General features: G+C 46.2%; 1 protein-coding gene across 1 annotated transcript in view; it reads left to right on the top strand.

Moving 5' to 3' along the window:
• The first annotated feature begins 1,265 nt into the window (after positions 1 to 1,265).
• SIAH3 (siah E3 ubiquitin protein ligase family member 3) overlaps positions 1,266 to 18,178 on the top strand; it is a 47,724-nt gene continuing 30,811 nt past the window's right edge. Inside the window, exon 1 of the mRNA XM_033006706.2 lies at positions 1,266 to 1,786. Coding sequence (XP_032862597.1) covers positions 1,652 to 1,786 — 135 coding nt within the window. The 5' untranslated portion in view covers positions 1,266 to 1,651. The remainder of the gene's footprint in view (positions 1,787 to 18,178) is intronic.

Below are 18,178 nucleotides of genomic sequence, written 5' to 3' on the forward strand. Positions count from 1 at the left end.
TATTGCAGTATTGATTTAGGAAAAAGGCAATTGTGACAGTCCAGTCCCAGGCTGAAACCCATGCTGTACTGGGGCTGCTCTATCCAGAGTAGCAGCCTCACCCCCAGCACAGGGTTCACGTCTAAAAAGAAGCAAAAAAAAAAAAAAAAAAAAAAAAAAGAAAGAAAAGCTACTTCTATCTGTTTTGCTTTGAAGGGAAAAGGGATTACCAAGGCTAAATAAGCCATCTGAGCACTTAGCTAGCAAGCCTAAATAGCACCCTGATAGGAAGTTCTGGCAGAGAGCTAATTAAATTAACTCTCTCTGATTTATTAACAAGCACAGCAACATATCACACAGGATTGTCCCGTGAAATGAATGTGCTTTCTGATTCCCTCGGCTGCTTCGGCGCGGTCACCTCCTGGAAACCCCAGTTATGGGGACTCAAGTTTAATGAGACTCAATGACTCGAAAAGGATCCCTGCCCACCAACAGAGATATGCACTGGTAATAATATGCAAAAGCGTGTTATTTTCCTTGCACTTCCCTAATTCCTTTTTAATGCCTAGGACGATCTAATGGCTAATTCGTAATTTCCTGCCCACCGATATGCAGATGAATGACAAGCCAAAGCCTTCAGCATGTTTAATTATTCTGTTGATTTAGAAGCTACTTTTCCCTCAGTGCAAGTTTCTCTCTGTGTGTGCTCTCATGCATCATGTATTTCATTATTTTTAGAAGCACGCTCTGTGCCTTTTTATGCTCTCATAGTTCCAGCATCTAGTAATTGCCATGTTTTGTGTCCAACGGACTCGATCCACCGGCAAGTGTAAATCAGGAAAACATCGCTGACTTTAAATGAAGTTATGTCAAGTTACACCAGACCCGAGCCCTGACCTCTCTTATTTTTAGTGGTGGGGCAAATGTTATTTGTGTGCTGGGACCCTTGTGAAGTAGCAGAATATAAAATTCAGAAAACTTCAGAGTGGTGAAGATCCAAATCAAAGCCTGCAAATGCACAGACGTGAATCTATTTATATAGCGAGCTCTACTTCTACTTAACCCCTGCAAGGAACTGTAACTCTCTTTGCATATTTGATTTTTCTCCCTCAGTAAAACATAGTCTACTTAATCTATTTTTGATACTTCCTAACAGTTTCACTGGTGGGCTTCTTCCCTACACCTTACCTTTACCTTTGGGTATCTGAGCGCTCTTTTGTTAAATTAAGGCAATTAATAAACGGAGACGTTAAGCAATCAATTTTGCCTGCATATCTCCACAGCCTTACGTATGACTGGCTGTAATCACAAGATAAATGCAATGTGCTGATGTATGGTAATGTTCAATAATGCATTCTCCACCAGGCTCGATTCATCAGGGAGTTTCTGGAGGGGAGGCATTCGTTATTGGCTGTCTCCGGACCTCAAGGATAACATTTCTGTCCTTTCCATTGGCCACCCCGCTGCTGCAAGCGTCTTCCCGTCTTATTTTGATGATGAATATGAAGGCACGCTAAGCTGTGCCGGAGCGTAGCGCTCGCCGACTGCACTCCCTCCCCGGGCTCAAGGACTCAGGGGCTCCCTCGCCGCTTCCCCTGCCCACCAGCAGCAGCAGCAGCAGCAGCAGCAGCAGCAGCAGCAGCAGCAGCAGCAGCAAACGCCAAAAGTTGTGATGCTTTTCTTCACCCAGTGCTTTGGGGCTGTGTTAGATCTCATTCACCTGCGGTTTCAGCACTACAAGGCAAAGAGGGTTTTCTCAGCCGCCGGGCAACTTGTCTGCGTCGTCAACCCAACGCACAGCCTAAAGGTGAGTTAAAAATGTTTTTTTTTCTCCTGACGTCTTCTTGTCTTCCCCCTCTTCACCACCACCGGCGTTTCTCCGCAGGGAATGAAATGATGCTCTGGCAGCAAGGGGAGAGTGTTGTTAACACATTGCAGCCCTGGCAGAGAGGATGTTTGCATTGTCTGGCTGCATGATTTCCTTCGGAGCAAAGGAGAAGCAGCCCTCTGCTCCAAGCGATTGTGGGAAGTTGCTGCTCCCCCTCCCCAAAGTTTCTTCATTCTTTTCACCTGTGTAATGAGCATGCATGTTGCAAGCGTCTGGAAAAAATGATTGGGAAAGTTAGTTGGATGAATTAATGTCCCTTTTTTGGTGGAGGGATGCTGGGTGGTCTCCTAGGCTGACACCCAAGCACAAGATGCTGCCAGGCAGTGGGGAGCAGGGAGAGGAGGGGGTGGCAGCACAGGGGTCACTGGCTGCTCGTCTCGTTTGCTTTTTGGGGGGAAAAAGAATGTTTTTGTCTCCTGAGGGGAATCCGAAGGCATTCCTCTGGTGCTGAAACTGTCCTTAAGCCGTTTACAAGGTGAATCTATTTTAGGCAGGAGAATACATTTGCCTTAATGCAAAACTATTTATAGTCCCCATAAAACATTTCTCTTACTCACACGGTTCTGGGTTTTCACTGACAAAGTGTCAACAGCTTCATCTATGTCAGAGCCTTGATGTTTGTACATAAAGAAGCAGCAGCAGGAGACAACGACTTGAGAGGTTTTAATTACTTTATCACAGTAGTGAATGGTCAACTTTAACAAAGTGGCTCCTTTTTTGTCGGAAGTCCTTGCGGACCTGATTTGTGATGCCTCTCCGTTAGCTCAGTGAAAGCTCAGAAATTAATTTAATTCAGGACAACTTATCTTTGGCTCTGCTGTGGGTCCCTGCGAGGAACTCGGAGGAGTTGCAAGGAGCATTTTTGCCAAGCTGCAGGTCGCTGGGAGGTCCACCGATGGAGTAAATCCCTCTTCAGAGCAGCATCCCCTCCACAGAAAAGGCTGATTTCCCAGGGTTATATTTCCAGTCTTAGGCTGAGCTCAGGCAGGGAGAGGTTATTTCCAGCAAGCCACCAGCTCCGGGAGGATTTCTGCACAAGGCTGTGCTCAGCCCAGCGAGCGCTGCCGGCTGGGGCAGACGGTCCCAGGGGATGGACTGCTTGGGTGCGGGCTCATCTCTCCCAGTATCATGTTCCTCTGCTGACACAAGCTGTTTAAAAAACCCTCAGCCCTGTCATTATCTGAAAGGATCTGGTCATCCAAATAGATAAAAGGAATAGCCGCATTCCGAAGTGCATGGGGAGATTTTGTAAATGAATGCTTCTGTGCTTGACCCCTTTTATCTGACTGTCTCCTGCTACTTTCATCTATAATTTTAATTATTTAAAAAAAAAAAAAAAAGAGCAGGAAAAAGGTTATTAAAGGTCACAACACAATATCAGTGCCAGCGGCACTTTCTGATGAGGTCTCATAAGCACACAGAGGAGTGTCCACTGAGTGCTCCACTGGTATCTAGGACTAGACCTGAATTTATCAGTTCAGGTCCTCTCAAGTTGCAGATTTGTTATTGTAGGGGCGGTGGCATTTTACCTTTGAACATATAAAAAAAAAAAAAGTTGATACTTCTGTTCCTCTCTGTTAAACACACAGAGTATTTCAGTTTATGAAAATCCCCCGTGACCAAACTGTTCACTGCTCAGACCCAAAGTACGTTAGAGAGATGAGCAATCTCAGTGCTCTCTTGGCAGCTCTTGAAAGTAGGCATTGGAGGCAAAACTCTCTTGGAAACAAATGGGAGCCTCTAGGAAAACTGACGTGTCTGTGAAGCCCCAGTGAGAATCATCTTGACTTGGGTGGGAATCGCTCCCCTGATAGGACTGCAGTGGGAACCCGATGGCACGTGTTTCCACACGCAGGCCTGTTGACACATCAGGCAGATGGACAAGCTGGCAAGAAAACTCTCAGCTCTGAAAGAAACCCTCTGACTGTAAAGTCAAATATGCTTTGAAGGTGCTCCCAAGTTGCACAGCTCACATCCAGCTGGGTAAATACGGCAGGCTTTAGCACCGATCTGCTCTCAGGATGTTCAGTTTGGTTTCCCACCCGCTCTGTGCCAGCTTTGTGCCAGCACCCAAAAGAGACGGGCGGGTCGGACCCCTCTGTGCCCAGCAGGGCACCACCAGCACCCACCCGCCAGCAGCAAGGGGCCATCGGAGCCTTCGGGCCAACGCCAGCTGTCTCCCAGCGAGACACCTCGCCCCACCTGCCTGGCGATGGGAGAGGTGGTCACCTCTAGCTGGCGAGGCACCGTGTCCAAAAACTGGTGTCAGAGGCAAGCCAGATGAACCTGCTTCTTGGGGGTGCCCACTTCTTCCCTCGGGATGCACAGGGAGCCTGTGGTTGCTCCCCTCCAGCAACCTGGTGCAGAGATTTCTGAAGCTGGAGCAGGGAAATCCCCCCCCCCTACTGCCAAAACTGTCCTGTCTACCAAATGACACCTGAGGACCCTTAAAAATGAAAGGGCCAAATGTATTCCTCTGTGGTGGTTTACAAGTATTATGGCTACTTTGATGCTTCATAGTCTATTATTTCTAGCTGGGTCATTTCAACTGTAACATTTTGTTGACAGCCCCCAGATCTATCTTAACAATTGACAAGTGGAGTGAAAACTGTATTAAGGTTCACGGTCGATGAATACAAGCCTGCTAGGAAACAAGGGCTAGGAGCAATGCCATTTCTCTCCCTTCCTTTCAAGGCTTAAATGTCTGTGCTTAAACCAAAATTGTAAGGTCTTCGAGAAGGGATTATTTTATTCTGTATCTCCACAGCACCCAGGTGAGGGGGCTTCTGGCTGACTTGTGGAAATGAGAAGTGACAGGCATCATATTCTGGTGTGATTATGCACGTTGACATCCCTTATGTAGGTCAGGTCCTCAATCAGTGCCAACACACATAACTCCATTAAAGTCAAATTGCAGCAGGAGCTCCATTCTCACTTCTTCCATCCAGGGGAGTTCTCAGAGGTGGTGATGGGATCCAGCCCACCTTGAGGACCCATGGTTGGTGATTATATAAATGCGTCGGAGATTTGGCATCATGTAAAGCACTCGGTGAGCAGCAGCGGGCAGGGGAGCCCTGGTACCCTCCAGGGAAATGTTGCACCAGCTTCTGCTGTCCCAGACCCATAGTTAGACCAAGTGGGACTTCCAGTAAAGTTGTGTCAGCATGCTGTCATCGTGACCAGCCCATCACTTACCGCTTCCCTTAGGAGAGGTCTGGAGGTTGGCAGAGAAACGCATGCTTAGAAAGAAACCTGTGTCTTTCTTCCCTCTGAAAGGCTCATTAACTGAGAAGGCTGATGAGCGATTCAGTGTATCTTAAAGGAGAAGATGGTAAGAGTGTCAACGCAGACACCTCTATTGATCTGCTGCTATTTTCCCTGTGCATGACAGGCTGGCACAGGCAGCTCTAAACAAGGAAAGACAATTTTGCTACCATCCCTGCTCCATTTTGCCTGTTTGGAAAGGGTATGATTAGGGTGTGGGGGTGTTGTTTTGGCACCTCGTTGTCCTTCTCACTGCTTTCTGCTCTTTGTCCTCTCACGAGCTTTCCCAGGCATGGCAGTAGCACCTTACAATGCAATGCTACGCTAGGATCAGAATTCACTTGCCAAGCAGAGAAAACCACATATTTACCTCACTTCTATAGGTCACCTTCATTCTCAATTGTATTATATGCATTACCTTGTAACCTGTTTTCCTTCAAGCGTATGGTCGCCCTGACATCTCCCCTAGGAGATGCATGGCCAGGCAACAGAGCTCCCCAGCCAAGTGGCTGCTCCCTCCAAGGACATATTAATTAGAGGAGCACCTCTTATGCTGCTGGCTTCAGGCTCCAGCATGCGGGGAAAGTTTTGAGGCACTCTGTGTATGGAGGAAACCAGCAGGGTTAGCTGGTCCTGCAGAGATGAGACTCAGTAAATTCCTCTGCGTTTCCCCCCTGTTAATAGCAATTCTCCCCAGCGCTGCTAATTGCACCCTGGGGAGAAGGTGAAGGTGAAGGTGGGCGGTGTGTCCTCGCTCCTTAGCTGGCATCGGTCCCTGTCCCAAAAACCAGCCGTACGCGGCAGGGGACTGCAGTGCAATCACAGCCCAGCCGGGCGCCAATGCTCTGCAAGGTGCTGTGTATGTCTGGGTAAAACAGATCTTCTTCATTCAAGGAGTTACTAGCTTTTTACAGGCAACTTTCACTATTTGGGGAGTGTGAAAAATGTTCTTGTAAAGAGTAAAAAAGTGTGTTTACAATGTTCTTATAAAAGCCACCTGTCTCCATTTCTGTAGGACTTCAAGGAACTCGTTGAATTAAAAAGGCAGCATATTTAAAGGAGGGCATAAATAGTTCAGTCTTATATTCAAAAAGGGTCATAACATGGTTTACGGGGCCAAGCTGTCTTCTAGCTGGTTTTGAAAGCAACAAGAAAATCTGCTTTAAGTTAGGGAAGGGATTTGAATCCTGTCATAGCAGCTTGGCTCTGCATGCAGTGGCCAGCCAAATAGCATTGTAATCCACTTTATCCCCAGCAGGATTAAAGTGCTATGGTGCATTATACCCCCATGAAATTTATTTATTTATTTATCCATTTATTTATTTATTTATTATTTTTTTTACTTACTTACTTATTTACTTACTTACTTAATAACTTATTTATTTGATGCAAGGGAAGAGAGATACTCTGAAACTTGCTGTTAACAACTTCCAGACATCCTCTTCCCAGACACCATCTCAGCCCTCAAATCTCCTGTGCAGGGCTGTGATTTGGGGACCCCAAGTGGCATTTGGCCCCCATGTCCAGCAGGATTGTGACAGCCACAGCAAGAGGGGATGCAAAACCCCCTGTTGTCTGCAAACCTCGGCTCCTGGCCAGGTTCCTGGATCCCATCCCAGCTGCGGGCCAGGCTTGGGTGAGCACAGGGCACCTCAGACTTTCAAACCCTTTTGTAAGGATATGCACAGCAGCAAGCAGCGCTGCTTTGGGACCCCTCCTTCAGCCCTGCCTCTGTTCGAAGGTATTTCAGCGGGCAAAACTGGAAGCCAAGTTGACCACTGGCCAAGTTGAGCCCCCGTTTGTGTGTCCACAGTCACCTGAAGATGTGACTGCAATGGTGCTCTGCAGAGCCAGGGAAGAGCACGCTCCAGCAGCTCTCCCCCTGGGGCTCTCCATCCACTGATGCTGCTGCCTGGTCCCAGGAGCTCCCCTCTCCTGAAACCGATTAACCTTGAGCCCACAGACCCATGGACCTGCAGAACCCACGGGGCCACAGCATGGGGCAGCACAGACTTCACTCCAAGTGTATTGCAAAGCAGGGCAGCCCCGAGCTTCAGCGTGGTCTCCCAGAATAACAATTATGGTGTCTCCTCAGCAGAGGGAGAGCGAGAGAAAGAGACACCATCTCAGAAATTTCTCTGTTGATTTACTCTGTCTTCCTTCTCCCCACTTCCCACCCCAAACCCACTGCGGAAAATTAATTACCGCTGTTAACTGGCCCTGCCGGTCATGTTACAGCTCCAGAGATGGGATAGAATGAGTAAGCATTGAGTCCTTTCCTACACACGTTTAATTTTGAGGGTGAATTTCAATAACCCGACCTGGTTGCAGGGCATTTCAAGTCAGATGTTATGAATGGAAGACAGTGCTCTTATTTTAATATTAGAAAAATGTCTCTCCCCTTGACAGGGTACTTGACAGCAGGGTGTGGAGTAGCCATCAGACACTGCCACATATCACTTTGTAATCTACTCACTCTGATACGACTCAGTATATGTAGAATTCCTCAGTGCAGCCCTTCGGGTTAGACATAATGTCCCAAATACATCCCTCAGGAGAAATACCACCCCAGAGCAATCTCCGTGGCTAACACACGGGGTGTGGAGGAAAGAGGGATGTTTTAATATAAGCCTTGATTACATGACACGACTGGGGAGGTCTCAGTCTGTTTCCCAGTAGATGTAAGTCACCCCTGGACATTCCCACAACTGGCATTTATTAGTACACGTTGCTGGTTGCCTTAATAGAGAAGACAAGCACTGAATATAGTCCTGCAAGCCCCAGATGTTAAAAAGTCCCAGGCCGGGTTCCCAAGCACTGTGAATTTTGCCTCAAACCCAGAATTTACAGAGTATATATTTTTGTTTAGAATCATTAAGATTCTGTCCTGTTATCAAAGACCTCCCAGCACACTTAGCTGGCGGGCACTTAGAAACTTCCTTTTTTTTTCTCAGAGATAATCTGAGGTTCTTAAGTAAACCAAGAAATCACGTTTGAAGGAAGCACAGCAGATTCTGAGAGTAAAGCAAGGGAAAGGAGCTGCTGTGGCTGTGCCCTTCCTCCCTGGGGCTTTGGCGCTTCCTACACCATAGAAATCTTAAAATCCTTGTCTTGCCCAGCTCAGAAATGAGACTTTGGGTCCCTCCTGGCACCCCCAATGCCTTCCCATCACAACGGGCAATCAGCATCTCTCAGCTGGGTGCAGAAGAGGGAAAAACTGACTCCTGCAATAATTTCACAGGGTGCCGGGGGGGGAGGACAGTCTTTACCCAGATTTACTGGGGACTGAGTGAGGCAGTGAGGAGCACGGCAGGACACAGACAAGTTCTTCTGGCTGCATGAATCCTGGGGTGGTGAGGGTTGCTGCTCCCCTGGCATGGTGGGAGCAATGACCATGGGAGCGATGAGTGTGATGGGCTGCCCTCAGCACCTCCCGGTGGCATTGCCACTGTCACACGTGGCACAGCACAGTGTAGAGCCATGGTCCTCCTCAGAGCTGGAGGAGGTGGCTTCCAAGAGGTACACGAGCCATCAAAAAGGAGAGAATTCCTTTGGAGAGCTGAACAAGATTTAGGCAATATTCTGGACCTGCTTTTGGTGTGCTTTTTTTGCAACAGAGGTGAGCAGAGCTGAGCCACCATGTTCAGCTGATCTGGGTCCAGCTTCTGATGGAGCTGGGGAGAGCGTGGTCCTGAAGTCTCCACTTGGGCCTGGCTGGACGTGTCGGCAACTTCCCAGCTCACCTCTGTATACATGTGCTGCATTTGGAAGTGAAAAGCATGGGTGTTGGGACACTAAAGACCTTATCAGCCTGTGTTATTTTTCTTTCTTTCCATTGCTTGTCTCTTTTTGTTAAATATCTTTTCTTCTGTGCTATTGTTTCTTCTCATCCTGCCTATTCCCTGCTATATCAAAGTCTTAAAGCAAAAGATTCTCCTCATCTGTCATTCAATAATCTAATTTTGGGCGTTGTTTACTCCCACTGAAAGGAAAGCATAACTAACTTCACCGCAACTTTGATTCTCTTATTTTCCCCTAAGCGCTTTCAGAAGAAATCACAATCATTCAATCCTCAGCTTGCTTGGTGCCACCAATTTCTCTACTGATAGATGAAGTCTCACTCTAAAATGATCTCCAGCAAGACAAGGAGAGCTACAAAATGCAGCAAAACCTTGTTGTCACCACTTTTAGATGCAGCTGGCAAGGAAGCCAAGCGTCTTACATGTCTGCAAGACCTGATTGCCATGGTGCACTTGATCAGGGCTTGAGCAGGCAGGTCTGACTGGAGGTGCCATGGCCAGCTATTGTCCACCCAGATCAGTGAGCCATGATCATGACCCTTTCATCAGTGTTGGCAAAAAAAAAAAAAAAAAGAATATCTGAATATCTTCCCTCTGCTTCGATGTGGCGAAGCAAATCTACTTTCAGCAGGGATTTAAGCTGGTTGTCTGGTGCGTGCACTGCCAAAGTAGGCACATATCCCCTCTGCTTCCGTGCTGCAGGAGCAGGAGCAGGGCAGTGGCCTCAGCTGGTTTTCACAACCTCCCACAGAGCTTTTACCCCTTGGGATTTTTGAGGGCTGTGCTGAATGGCAAAATTTAAGTTGTGCATGGAAGATGTCCTGAAAATTGCTCTGGGTGACCTGCTGCTAATAGCCACCTGCAATACTTCTGCTCAGCTCTCCGACAGCATTCTCCTACAAAGAGGGAACAGCATCCTGGCACTGCTGATAAATCGCCTGACACATACGCCGTGTACAATTTGCAGCACTTTTATTTATTCAGAGTCATTTCTGAGCATCTTATATAACATTAATGGATTTATCTTTAGCACTCCCCTTTAGTCTCAGCAACAACATGAAAATGTCACTAGGGGAGAACAACAGAGACCTCCAAGTACTTTGTGTGTTTATTTTGGTGTACTTTTTCTAAAAGGTAGAAGTGTTTGAAACAACTTTGGAAAGGAATTAACCAATTACTTTCACACCAGATGCAGTGCTTTCAGTTCTAGTCTTTTCTTCCAGAGCAATTTCACCCTGAGCTGATCCAAACTGAAACCTCTTTTCCTTCCAGGCTGGCTTCCCCAGTAAAAAAATAAATAATTTGCACAGCTTTCATGGTGTTACTGGTATTTTACACATGGAAATATTAAGCTCCAGAGTGTCTGTCAAATTGCCCATCAACCCCTGGGAAAAGAGTGGTGGAGAAGAGACACAGTCCTTGTGAATATCTTAAACACAAGATCACACTCTCTCACATCAAGTGCCAGCTGAAATGGAAAGAGAAACAGAGAGATGGAGAATAAATGAGACAGAAAAAGATGAAATCGGTAACATCCCCTTGTGCAGAAAACAAACACTATAGATGAGCAAGGAGGCGGATGCTATGGAGCAGAAAACAACATCAGCAGAGAATGAAAATGTTCTTCCACTCTTAAGGACTGCCATGTGGAAAATAAGCAAAGTCATAAATGTGAAAATGGAGTAAATAACCACCACACAAGGATTACACAGGGCGGCTGGGGTAAAGGGATGCTTAAGGTCACCTTCAGGCTTTGTGGAAATGAGAGGCTGAAGTGCAAATGGCAGGATGGTGGCAAGCGGGGTGAACGTGGTAGTGTCCTGAACTCAGCACTTAGGGGTTCAGTGTCAAACATGCGCGCAGATTTAAAGATATGTACGTTTATCAGGATCAGAGCCTTATTCAGACATACTTATTCTAAAAAATTATCAACCTTGATCCAGCAAAAGGCCATATGAAAAACCTGCAGGAGTGCAGTAAACTTACCCATCTCTTGTAGAGCACAGGGCAGAGGGAAGACTTCTTCCTCTTTAATAGGGAAGTGAGCCTGGATGTCTTACTTGCTGCACTTCAATGTCTGCTCAGATGAGGACACTTGGTTGCATGCAGGGATGTTATCTCTGCTGGTTGGGGCCCCATGGTATGAAAAGGCACATTATAGATCAGTGGGGCCAGGCTTTGCTTGTAGGGCAGTACTGCTTTCCCTGCTTGTACTACCAGAGACCTGAGGACACATCTGTGGTGCAATGTCTTTTGGAGTCTAGGATCAGTGAGATTAATTGTCCTCAAAGGAAGATTGTCTTTCTTGCCACTGACAATCAAGGAAGCCAGAAGACTAGCTTGGGATGGATATGTCATTTTTGCTAGCTGAAGTTAGATGAAATGAACCCCACTGATATCCTACAGTTCCTTTGACCTATGCAAAATAAAACCTAATTGGTGTAATTGTCTTCTCAAGATAAATCCAGATAATTTGGGCACAGTAACTACAAGTATTATATTCACTACTATTTTACACTGGTTCAGGTAAGACAATCTTCTTTCCACTCCCTAAAATCAAGCTTTGAGGGACATTTCAGATATAACAAAAAATGGCCTGGCAACATAAAGTCAGAGAGCTTTCAATTATTTCTACTAGAAGGAACTTCTAATCAAGAAAAAAAAAAAGGAGGGAATAACTTTTTGGACTAATTTACAGCAGAGAATTTCATGCAAAACAAGCAAGTAAACCATGGATGGTGTCACCATTGCCAAGCAAGTCAGAGAGAAAAAGGGGTCCTGGTGGACAAGCTGAAAGTGAGGCAGCAATGTGCCCTTGTGGAAAAGGCCAACCTCATCCTGGGCTGCATTAGCAGGAGCGTAACCAGCAGGAGTGTAACTTGTGAGTCCACGTGCAGAGAACCGGGTGCCGCCTGGGGTTCCCTACCAGAGGAAAGGCACTGACACAGAGGAGCGAGCTCAGTGAGGGGCACCGAGCTGCTCAGGAGGCTGGGGCACAGGATGGAGGAGGAGAGGCTGAGGGCTGTGCTTGTTTAGCCTGAAGAAGAGAAGTCAGTTGAAGTCTACAATTAGCTAACGGGACTGTAATAGAGAAAACAGAGCCAGACTCTTCCCACCAATGCACACTGGAAAGGCAACAAGGGCCAGACATAAGCCAAATCAAGGGATATTTTGACTGTATGTGAGGCAAAACGTCCTTCTCATGGGAGTGGTGAGGCACCAGCACAGCCTGCCCAGAGAGGCTCTGACATACGTCAGATTCTAAAATTTTGATGGGACCCCGAGCAACCTGATCTATCCTTGCAGTTAACTGTCCTTCGAGCAGGGGTTGGACAATGCAGTGTCCAGAGGTTCTTTCCCACCTGAATCATTCTGACCCTGAAATCCGCTATAAAAACAGAGCTTAGTGTGCAAGGAGGGATGCAGAGGTGTACGGGTCTCAAGAGCAATCACTGAACTTTTCAATCAAAAATAACTAAACCGAAGTCATATATGAAAGACATATCTCAAAAGAATGAAGAAGGCAGACAGACAGACATGGGGCACACTCAGAAATCCAAGGATCAGCACAGGAGACTGGCACCGGTGAAAAAGTATGGAGCTGTAGCAATTATATAAGTATCTGGTGATTTGAACTCATCAGAAATGCAAATCTTTACAGTATTCCAAAACCCAGGGATATTACCAGCTAATGAAATTGGTCTGGATTGGAAAGCAGGTCACTGTGGCAGATGAGGTATGGCAAAATAGAGAAAGGTATACTTCAAAATATGCTTTGGAATAAGCCCCCTTATTCATAATTACAAGCAATACGAAATAAACTCTGAGGGGGAGAGGACAGATTGTTCAACATCAGAAAAGACTTTGCACCGTGGCACAAGGGTAAACATGTTCTTAAAGAGACCTGAGTGGAGCAAATAGCATGGAACAAGTCACGTGGAACTAATAATCCACTTGGCCAAGTCTGCCTTTCATTCCCCTTATGGGATGGCTGCCAGCAGAACAAACTTTCCCCGGGTTTATTCAATTAACTGCTCCATGATTAGTTTCCCCCTACGGCAGGATCCCTAATGTTTCAGACCCACTTTCTGGGATATGAGCTCTGTTAATTATCTGTGCAAAGAGGTGCAAAGCAGAGAGGCTGGTTACGTAGTGTCATTTCTATTCCCTGCCTGGATTCTGGGTCTGCTCCCAGGCTCAACGGAGTCTGTTTCTGTTCATATTCGATCAGTGAAAGCCAGAGGTGCTACGCAGACTTCAGTGACTTAGGATCAGATAGCATCGCTAGAGATGAGGAAATGCTCATTTACCCAGCTTTTTTACGCCAGCTGACACTTGCAGTCTGTGGGTGACCTGTATTTTGTCGCGGCAGCTTAAAATATTGCCATCCCACACGACTTTGTTGGTCCCTTAAAAGCCAACACTGCCCTGGTGCAGGGGCGGCGGAGAGGGAGATAAAGCTCGGTCCTCATGCCACCCTAACACATTTCATGGGCCTTTGTGGGTTTATTAAAAGAGTCTGCATATAGCACGTCAGGCTGAAGAGGCAGCTGGAATGAAGGCACGTGTTCCCATTTGCTGCCCTGGCTATTAGAACGTGACTCCTGGCAGTGGGTGTGCAGGCACTGGCATCAGAAATGGCTTAGGCCACTGCAGCAAGCTTCACCAGGGGATATCCGACAGCAACCCGAGGCATCGGTCCTTGAAAAAAAAGTTTTGCTGGTGCTGAAGGTTTGTTGGCTTGGGGGAGGTGTTCACCTTTCATTTTCTCTCCTCTCTTTCCTACAAAATAGTTGTGATGTGGTCAGGGGCTTGTCTGGCTCATTTAGTTTCCTCTCTGCCACCATTCTGGCAAATGTTTTCTGGGGACCTCTTTACAGTTGTTGAGTCAAGCAGTATCCCACATAAATATTCGCCTCAAGATGTGTACTCAGGTTTAGCCCTCTTATTATCTGTGCTTTTGGGAGTGGGTGAAAAGACATGTTTTCCACAGCCACATGTTAACCTCGGCAGAATGTAAACTCAAAGAAGGCAGCAATGCAGCAGGAACAGGTTCCTTACAAATAGGGGTGTGTTTACTTGCATGCCTTTCATGACTATGCCCAGGTCAAGATTTAAAGTGTCACAGGAAAACAGACACAAATTCTTGCAGTAATTCACTATCGCTTCATCTGGTTTCCCCCTTACAGCCAAATTGGAATCTTTCATCCAATTACAATTCCTGCCTGCAAACTCAAGCTCCTAAATCATACAGAAAATACTACAGCTTTAAAAATAAACCAAAACTTTACTGGGTTTCTTCTGCCATGGAAACTATTTCAAAAAAGAGACTCAAAAATGTTAAGGTCATGTAAGGTTGCACAAACATAACCACTGGTTTGTAAAATAAGTGATTATTAAGACTGAATTTTCTTTCAGGCTGTTGGTAAAAGATGAAGGCACTATCACAAAAACAAATCTGAAGCCAGCTTAATCTCCAGGAGCTTCACAAGGCAACTGGAGATAATTTAGTGTTGCAGCTAAACACAAGCTTACTGGTGAGGTATCTCTTAATGATTTTTAAGCTTTTAATGATTTTTTAATAATAAGCCAGTGATTAGAAAACAAAATCCCAATTCACAGATAAATCCAGACTGCGTCTGGGTATTTTGCCTATTTGCTGCTTTAACTAAAGCAACTTTAATTTGCCAGAGGCCAATCAACAGCCTATAGCAAGAGAACTCAGTCTGAGGAAGCAGATGTTGGGGAAGAGAAGACCTTTTCTTTACTTGCTCATAGGGAAAATTAATTGATGCCGAAACCAGCCCTTCAGCATTTTTTGTAATAATAATTTCTGCTTCTTGACTTTTGCAATATAGAAGAAACTTGCAGATCAAGTATCTTCTGAGGTTTTTTTTATGGAAAAGGACCTTGATGCTTTCTACAGGCAAGTCATGCAGCTCCAGTCCTGGCTGACCTGTAATTACAGCTCAGGCACTCCAGCAGGACCCGTGCCACCTGGTGTTTGCAAACAGCTGAGTGTTGAAAGATGAGCAAGAACCTAGTCCGGCTCTCTGCAGTCAAAAAGTCCTACAGACTAAGCCCAGTTTTGTGGATAATTTGTCTCCCTGGCAGGGAACAACCCTACCTCATGATGGGTATCACCAGACTTCCCCAAGACCCATCCAGTGAGCATCTGTTCCTAAGTTCACGGGCAAAATCAGGCTGAGCTCCCTGGAGAGCACTCGGTGATGACTGACCCAGTGCTCTGAGCCACTTTGGTGACAGAAAGTTTGCTGTGCTTACCTCTGTACCCCAAACTACCTTTCCCCTCCGTGTACAAACACAGCCTTTGAGCTCACCAACGGCACCGGCAAGCTGCCCGTCTCCTGTCCCCCCTCACCCCAGGAGCTGGGGTGCAAGGAAGGACAGGGTGGAGATGCAGTAGAGGCTGGATACGAGCCAGGCTGAGCCTAGCAGCTAAATAGCTGCGTCAGGCGGGTGCTGTGCCTGAACTAATAAGCCCTGCAGGAGACAGGATCTGTTCACTGCAGCATTCTGCCAAGGCGTGGTGGTTCGGTTTACCTGCCTCCAAACCTGACGGGCACGTCCATGTGCTGCAGTGGTCCATCGTGCTGCCAGAGCCTTGAGGGGGGGGATCAGCCAGCTGGGATGCCCTGCAGGCATCTATGCCTTTGGTTTCTCTCTCTGTAAATGAGGGGGGGGGGACGATGTTCTCTGACATCAGTTAGGTGGTTTGGGGTGGAGGCCAAAACAGCCAGACCTCCTGCTGTAGGTTAAACAGTTATATGAGTGTGAGGGGCCCATCTGCAAAACTGGTCCTGTCGCCATAAATACTATGAAGCCACCGATCCCTTTGGTGTCAAAAGGGCTGGGGGATATGCTCTTCCGATCTCAATCGGGCTGTAAATATGTAAGACCCAAACCGAGGATGTCGAAGCTTAACTGTAGCCACCTAAGTTTATAATTTTTTTTACCTTATTCCCTTAATGATGATTATCCTGTAAGTAGAAAATATAAAGCATTTCAGGAGCATTAAGTAATACTTAGAGGGCTCATTAATCCACAGTTAATATGCAGCCACCACTGAGAGGGAATGAAGCAATCATGCTGCCTCAGCATCATGCAGCACGCCATCTCTGCCTGCCTCCAGGAGGGAAGTGGAGGATGCCCATCTCACCTGGGACCACGGGAGAAGATGGAGGTGGACAGAAAATGATGGTCTGAGGTAGACACCACAAGGCATGCGCAGCCCCCTTACCTCCCTTGTCATCATGCACTGGGGTTTTGGGGCACATCTGTACCAACATCTTGACTTTTTCCCTAACAAAGACAGCAGAGTTGGCACCTTTTATTTTTAGATTCCAACCAGAGTAAAATTCAGACACCTAGGTCAAGGTTGAAGGTAGTGTTTTGGAAAAGTGTGTGTCAGTGCAACAACCTCTGTGCTTTTCCCTGGCAAAGGCAAAACCTTTGGGAGGTCAATCATAAATCATCTAGGCTTCCCTGCACCAATGACCTGATAAAAAAATAAATGTGTGGGAGTAGTTGTCAGCCTTATTTTCACTGATAAACAAAAATGCTCTTCATCACTTTGGGTTTTCTTGGTAGCTCCCCATGCACAACAGCGATTAGACTGTGCCTCGTTCAACAACAAGCATGATGAGTTCCCAGCGCTGAAGCAGAGGCAGAAATTGCAGAGTCTGCAGTACCACCATCCAGTCTCTGGGCTTTAATTCCAGGGAGAATTTAATTCTCATAGAAGATGTCCTAATGTCACGAGGCAAATAAAATTCTTGTCAGCTCAGTGGTCTTCAGGAGGTTCTTAAATTGCAGAAAATTCAAGGGGGTACTGTACACTGCCTTAGGACAGGGTAAAACAAGAATGGAGGAGTATGTCAGGCAATAGCAGATGCACCTGTACTTCATGGTCTAAGGTAAGGTCTTACTTTATCTTGCTAGGGAATTTCATTTTCTAGATACTTGTCACCATAGAAAATGAGTACCGAGATTGTCACAGTTCCAAATTTTTTTTTTTTTCACTTCCAGTATGCAAGATAAGGCTGAAGTCACTCATGTGCTGGCCAGGATATGTGACCAGCTGAAATGCATCCTGAACGCAACACAGTGTCATGGTTAAATCTCCAAAAAGTCAAATTCCATCAACCCGGGGTGGCCGCTCTAGTTGCAAAACAAAAAAAAGGAGCAAGAGTAGGAAGCCTGCCTTTCTGGTGGGCTTGTCTCTCAAACCCAGTCCCAAATCTGAAGAAGGAAAGAAATGCATGTGCTCCAGGGGGTAAGTCCTTCTCTGGAGAAGAGCAGCAGGGGTGCAGGACCCCCCGAAGTCCCGAGCCTGCAGCTGTGCCCTGAGGCTTACACGTGGGTGCTGTGCTGGTGAAAATGTGCAGCAATGGCAGCCACCCCAAACCTTATGGCCAGGAGACAGGGGGTGTGGACAGGTCATCCTCAAAACATAACAGCTTGCTGCAAATCAGCCCCCTCCTCCCTGCTCTGTGCTGCTCTCATCACTAATGTGGACATATCCTCTGCACCTTCTCTAATCCAGAAACTGTGCCTGGGGAAGCAATAAATGCCATATCATGATGTGATGCTCCTGATTTTCCAGAATTTTTATCTAAGCATAATCCATTGATGTTATTTAATTACCATAAACAGCTGCCTTATAGCAGCCAAAATAGATGTATTTGCCTTAATTTTACAGTATGGTAATTAACTACCAACGACTTATTTAAAACATATTTACAGAGGGAAATGTCAGAGATGCATCACATTTTCATGCCCAGTAATTGTACCCGCAATAACCAATTTGGTATTTAATTAGCTTGCTTATGAGCTCACCTCTGAGAAAAATTATTTCAGAGAACGTGTTAGCTATGATGCTTAAGCAGATTCTCAGAGAGAAGATGCACCAGCTGCAGGTCAGCAACAATTTTTTGCTTTATTATGTCGGGGTATTTTGCTGTTCATACAGGCTTAACATAGTTATGGCCTTCACATCATTTTTAAGTTAAACTATTAACCACACAGAAAATCAATATGCAATAGAGCAACACTCATTAAGCGAACTATAAATCAAATCTTCTGTGGACACAGCAGGTACCAAAGACTTTCATAAAACTCCTGGCCTGTCATGATCAAAGGAGAGGAGACGGTTACCATGAACAACACATTTCTGTGCATTAGATCTGGGTTAAGCGATATATACGTGTTAACAAATATTAAATGG

The sequence above is a fragment of the Tyto alba genome, unplaced genomic scaffold (assembly GCF_018691265.1).
Source record: "Tyto alba isolate M040663 unplaced genomic scaffold, T.alba_DEE_v4.0 Super-Scaffold_45, whole genome shotgun sequence".
NCBI lineage: Eukaryota > Metazoa > Chordata > Aves > Strigiformes > Tytonidae > Tyto > Tyto alba.